The sequence below is a fragment of the Octodon degus genome, unplaced genomic scaffold (assembly GCF_000260255.1).
Source record: "Octodon degus isolate 3935 unplaced genomic scaffold, OctDeg1.0 scaffold00290, whole genome shotgun sequence".
NCBI classification, from domain to species: Eukaryota; Metazoa; Chordata; class Mammalia; order Rodentia; family Octodontidae; genus Octodon; species Octodon degus.
Genome location: NW_004524866.1, coordinates 555,112 through 561,387, shown reverse-complemented (window position 1 = coordinate 561,387; position 6,276 = coordinate 555,112). Strand labels below are relative to the sequence as shown.

General features: G+C 38.8%; 1 protein-coding gene across 1 annotated transcript in view; it reads right to left on the bottom strand.

The window, feature by feature from the left end:
* The window catches only part of LOC101591372 (vomeronasal type-2 receptor 116-like), a 52,648-nt gene that overhangs the window by 6,256 nt on the left and 40,116 nt on the right, over positions 1 to 6,276 (bottom strand). Inside the window, 5 exon segments of the mRNA XM_023707435.1 lie at positions 777 to 900; positions 1,383 to 1,610; positions 2,900 to 3,601; positions 3,603 to 3,707; positions 4,126 to 4,414. Coding sequence (XP_023563203.1) covers positions 777 to 900; positions 1,383 to 1,610; positions 2,900 to 3,601; positions 3,603 to 3,707; positions 4,126 to 4,414 — 1,448 coding nt within the window.

Below are 6,276 nucleotides of genomic sequence, written 5' to 3'. Positions count from 1 at the left end.
TCCTCCTCCTCCTCCTTTTTCCTCTTTTGTTTCTTCTTCTTTTCTGCTATATCAGGGATCAAACTGGGGACCTTGCACCTGACTGACAGGTGTTTATACCACTGACATATCTCATGGGCCCTATATTTACACTTTCTGAACCCGTACTGAAATTTTTCTCTTGTCACTGTATTTCTGAATTATAGTCAAATGTTCAGGGCATCTTGCCCCTAATACTTTCAAATGGACAAGCAGGCTTCCAAAACATTATTAGTCCTCACCCAGCTATTCACTAGATCTGCCACAAGGACACTGGCCTCCACCTCAGAGTTATTGTGCTTTACCCTCCAAGAATACTGGGATGGTAGGTGTGCACCATAATTGGTTGGGAACATAATGCTCTCACTGTATGTAGAAAAATCAATCATAGAATCCAGTTGTGGTGTCACATGCCTATATTCTCACCTAGGAGGACCTCGAGTTTTAGGTCAGCCTAGGCAATTTATGGAGAACCTTTCTAAAAGTAACAGAATACAAATGGCTGAGAATACAGCACAGGCATAGACCGTGTCTGCATCCCATTCCTTGGAGAGCAAGAGGAAATTTTTAAAAAACCCTCAAATACAGTTCTGGAAAGGATGAGTATGATTTATCACACTGTATAGCTACAGAGTTAAATTGCTAAACAGCGGAAGAAATAATTTGCTTTTGTTTTTCTGTTCCAGATTGTACTCTTTTCTTAGATTGATTAGAGAAAAAAGAGAGCTGGACAACTGCTCCAGAGCAGTCACTCTTACCTGTGTCATTAGCAATCTCATTCCTAGAGCAAGGGGTGCAGTCAAAACAACAGGCAGCCTTTCCTTCCTGAGGGGATTTCCTGAATCCAGGGGTGCAGCTCTCACTGCACACTGAGCAAGGAGTCTGAGGACAAGCAGATTTGTGTTGGTGACTTCACCTTTCACAAGTAGAGAGAAAAAAACTTTGTATTAATGCATAATTCAAAATACTTGTGCACTGTCATATTTATTTAATGGTTGAAATATATTGACAAAAGCCTTGTTGAAAAATCTACTTATTTCCCTATTTTTAGGAAGGGTCTACAGGGTCTGCAGGTTGTTCAGGGTCTGTCTACTAGATCGGACTCATAATGATCAACGTGTTTACAGCCTCCCAAGAGCTGGAATTATAGGTGTGGCCCACCACACCCAGTCTTGAAAAGTCTACTTCTTGAAAAAATGATGAAAATATATCAGAAAGAGGATACATAGGAAATTTGTTCAATTTTAAAAGTGAATTGTTAAATTCTATGTGTGAGTTTTCCTGATCAAGGATGGGGAAGATAATATACAACAAATTTATTATATTTGTTTTAATGACTCAAATTATGTTTACTAGCAGTATACCTCCGTGCTTCCAATGGCCCACTGTATCATCTCCTCAGACAAAGCCAATTGTTCCCCAGGTGGCGCATGTGAGGAAAACTCTCCGACTTTCACCCTGAGTCTCAGGCCTTCAGGAAAATTCCAAAAGTTGAGAATATCATACTTTGCATCCACTTTACCTTTCTTGTTTAAATTGACTTGTTCTCCAGCAGGAGAGTTAAACTGGAGGTCCTTCAGAAAGGGGTGCAGCTGAAAAGGAAGCATAATCCTATCATGAACTGCCTAGCAATGTTAGAAAGCAATACCTGGGTGGGGAAGAATACAATATTTTTATCTTTGTTTCATAGTCGAACATTCACCTTGGCATTGAATGAAGTACAGTGAATTATAATGTTTTTGGCAGTACATTGAGCTCCATATAAACAGCACCGGGGCAAGTGAGAGCCTGACAGGCACTGGGCGACTCTGTATCTCACTGAGGAAAACAAGCTAACATGAGCAAAGGAGATCCTAAGAAGCCCAAAAGCAAGATGTCATCACTTGCATTCTTTGTGCAAACTTGCTGAAAGGAACACAAGAAGAAGCACGCAAATGCTGCCCATAACTTCTCAGAGTTTTCTAAGAAGTGCTCAGAGAGTTGGAAGACCATGTCTGCTAAAGATAAAGGAAAATTTAAAGACATGGCAAAGGTGTACAAGGCTCATTATGAAAGAGAAATGAAAACTTATATTGCTCCTAAAGGATAAACAAAAGAGAAGTTCTAGAATCTCAAACCACCCAAGAGGCCTCCTTTGGTGCCTTCTTATTCTCTTCTAAATATTGATCAAAATTCAAAGAAGAACATCTTGGCCTCTCCATTGGTGATGTTGCAAAGAACCTTGGAGAAATGTGGAATAATACTGCAGCAGATGACAAGCAGCCATATGAGAAGAAGCCTGATAAGCTGAAGGAAATTATGTAAAGGACATTGCTGCCTACCAGGCTAAAGGGAAACATGATGCAGCAAAAAAGGGTGTCATCAAAGCTGAAAAAAGCACAATGTTTCTAAAAACTTAGTTCCAAAAGCTGTTTCAACCAAACCCATATAAATATATGGTATACACAAGTCAAAAAATTCCAATCCCTATATTTCTGATTGTCCCCACAACAGCTACCTGCAAAATGAGTGTATATAACCTCTTATGTTATCAATAACATAATGCTTGTGGAATACAGTGACAATCTTAGGTAAAATATTCACTGTGGTGATTAACATTGAGGTATACAAAAAAATATACACGGTGTCCCACATTCTTTTCTAAAGCTGAATGGGACAACTCTATATTTACTAAGAACCTGAAGTAGCTAAAACTTTAACATTCTTCTGAAACAATGCAATGATATTCATTGATTTCCATGCCAAAATTTATCTCAACAACAAAATTAGTACAGACTCTTTTGGTCTTTTCTGAAGGATTTTCTTTATTGTTTTTGCACTTTGGAAAGCCCTACAAACAATGTTGATAACACAGCCTGCCTCACAATAAAAATCACATTACCTGCCAGGGAGAGAACACCATATTGTCCCCACTTTCTATGAGCTGCATTTGAGCACGTTCAAGAAGCATCTCCTGGAGGGCGTGGGCCGCCGCATACACAGCATTGTAGGTGTTGAAACTCCCGGCACTCATGGCTGTGTAGAAACGATTCAAAGGCAGCGATGCCAAGGAGGCATTGGGGATGCAGTCCTTCAGGGAACAGTCAGAGGCAGAGAATGAGCAGTGGAAGTTCTGGAACCAGTATCGAGTGAGGAAAGTGTCTTCTGGGTATTTGAAGGGGGTCGCTGTTTGAATAAACTTATTAAAACCAGAAATCTCCTTATGGTGGTGTGAAAAAATGAGGACTCCATGGAATGAGTCCAGGATGAAATTTCTTCCAGCCAGGTCTGTGTCCCACTGTGCATTTGTGACCCAGATTCTCCATGTCACTAGATGGAGCTCTATTTGATGGTTGACATTATTTAGATTATCGCTGTCATAATAAATGATCACCACATTTACTAGAGATATTTCTCTAGTCAGGAAATTTTTCAGTTTTGTAACTGAGAGATATGATACAAGAGGATTTGAGATCATTGTCACAAATGCTATACAGACACCATTCCTGTCCGTCTGTCCCCTCACATCTGAAAGGAACTGGAAACCATTCTGGCCTTCTGTGATGACCAGTCCCACCCAGGTCCAGCTGAAATGAAGCATCAAAGGAGACCATGGCTAGGGCCAGAGAGGCGTCTTTTGGGGCCACCTGGTGGAGAGAAGGAAACTGGCCACTGTCACTGAACTCAGGATTGAAAGTGCCAAAGGTAAGCTACAAGGAAAAGAAAATCGTAAGTTATGCAAGCAAAATTGACATAAAGCTCAATCTTGCACATAATGTGTATCATGAAGTAGCTGAGGTACAGGCGGAAATACAGACATACAGCTGAATCCTAGAAGGAAAAATGATTATTGCTGGCTATTTAATCATCTCACTTCCTAAGGTCTTGTTTTAGCAAAAAAATGATCAGATATAGTTTCAAGTAATTTTTAATTTCATCTCCTCAGCCTTTCTGATGAACATAAAGAAAAATGTAGATAATCAAGAAAGCTCAGTGTGTTGCTGTTTGAGGCTGTACATTTTGTGTGACAGACAAACATAGTAAATCTACTCATCATATTTGGAACTTCATCAGGAACTGTGAACTAGTGTGACATGATTTTATCCTTCCCTATCCACCCAGCCTCACCTGTGGAAATTTGTAGCGTTCCAGAAGTGGTCCAACTTGAGAAGAAAATGCCCATGGTGATGCTGTTAGTAATGCTATAGTCTTAGTCTGCGTTCCACAGCTATAGTTTGGTGTCCCACTTTGTCCTGGGTACAAAATAAGGACACTCTCTAATATCCTCCAGTAACTATAAAGGATATTATCGAACTCATACCCCAAGGATATGTTAGGTAAAAGATGAGGATTCTTGTTGATCTCTTCGATGGCGAAAATGAAGGCCAGAACATTCTGGTAATTGCCTGGCACAGGCCTGAAAAGAGAGCACAGTAATGCAGAGGGAAAAGCCTGTATGCATGATCAGATTCCAACCCTGGACAATAACACTTATTAACTGAATGCTTTTTCTCTCCCCGAATTCATATCATGAGAGCCTAAATTTGAGTGTCCTGGCTCTAGAGTTATGTGTGAAAACTGACTGAAGTTAAGTTGCATTATGTTTGAGGATTTATAATGGATGGGATTCATATCCTTCCAAAACATCAAAGGAAATGTGCCTCATATTTTGGTCATGGTAGGACATATTGCCATGACATCCACATATAAGCCATGGATCAATTTCTTATTGTCTCTCATATTTAACTGTCTTCATGTACAATTTCTTAAAAAGCATGTAAATCATGTTTTACACTTATAGTCTGTGAAAACTTTTTTCTCATCTAAGTTAATGCAATAGTTTATGTCAATAAAAAGACTCAGAAATTGTAATCTAGGGGGAACTGCCAGCTCGGGACCCCCTCCTATCCCTCTCTTGGACAGGAGCTTTCTTTCTCTCAATAAATATATTCTGCTCATAAAAAAAGAAATTGTAATCTATCTTTGCAAGAGCTGATTCCTGCAAGGTCTTAGGAGTTTCACTTATCAAGTTACATAACAGAGGGCCTAACAGGCCTTTACTAGCTTCCATATGAATAGAAGAAAATGGTTACAGTTATAAAGGAAAGTGCACCAGATGGAAAAGCATGAGATGTTTAGGGTGGGCTTTTAGTATATTTTCTACTCTGACAAAATAATCTCACACATTAATACTCCAATAACTACTTCATATTTGTGATTTCTACATGAATTTGAAATACCAAATACTGGAGAAAATATTGTTAAATGAATGTGTCAAGGTTGCAGACATGCAGATAGGGATGACATCTATGGGGCGAAAATTGTGCAGTACAAGGTTGGCTCTGCCCCCATCAATGCCTAAGAGATTCTTGTCACCTTCTGAGCTTAACAGGAGAGAAATCTTGAAAAGACAAAGACATTTGGAACAGAAATGAAGGGCAGCCAACAGTGAAAACTCTTTCGATAGCAAGAGATGATATATTTTACACATATCTCTTTCATCTTCTAAAAATAATTAATAATTTCAATGCAAAATGTAATATCTGTAACAGGGCTTGTCCCAAGCAGGCACTGTGCTCCACACTTTCCAATGTCTTGTAAATTATCTACCAGAAAGTGACATTTTGGCATTATTACTGCATGATATATTATTTTGTGAGATCAAAACTAATTTAATATTTTTCAATTCTCTGTCTTTGAGCCTTGGTGAGCAGATTAGGTCAGGTGCACGTATTGTTCACACTCTCTGTATGATGAAGGATGTGCTCTTTTGTTCTTGCTCTGATTCAAACAGAGCCCAGGGCGGCCACCACTGTGAACTTCTTCTACTCCTCTGCCGCATCCCTGCCTGCAATATATGCTGTTCAGTCCCATCCTACAGCTGTCAATATGTGCCTACTGAATTATATTTGCTAATTAACTTTAATCATATTACTATTCAATAAGTGTTATCTTTCAGACAGAGTTGTTGGAATTCATCAGAATACTGCCACATATTTTCATATTATTATTTTTACTCTAAATCCTACTTTTTCTTTTTTTAATAATTTTTTGAGAAACAAATAGCAAATAGCAATGAGACAGTTTCAAACCCAATTACTAGTATAGTTTCGGTAATTAATACAGTGCGTGTTGTTGTTTTAGTGGCTACTCATTGTACAAGATGCAGACATGATAACCTATCCACAAACACTATTAGAACAAATCTCTCTATTCAATAATCCAAGAGAATGCAGCTGTGTATTTATCTTAACTATTTTGAACATACAGATACAAAAT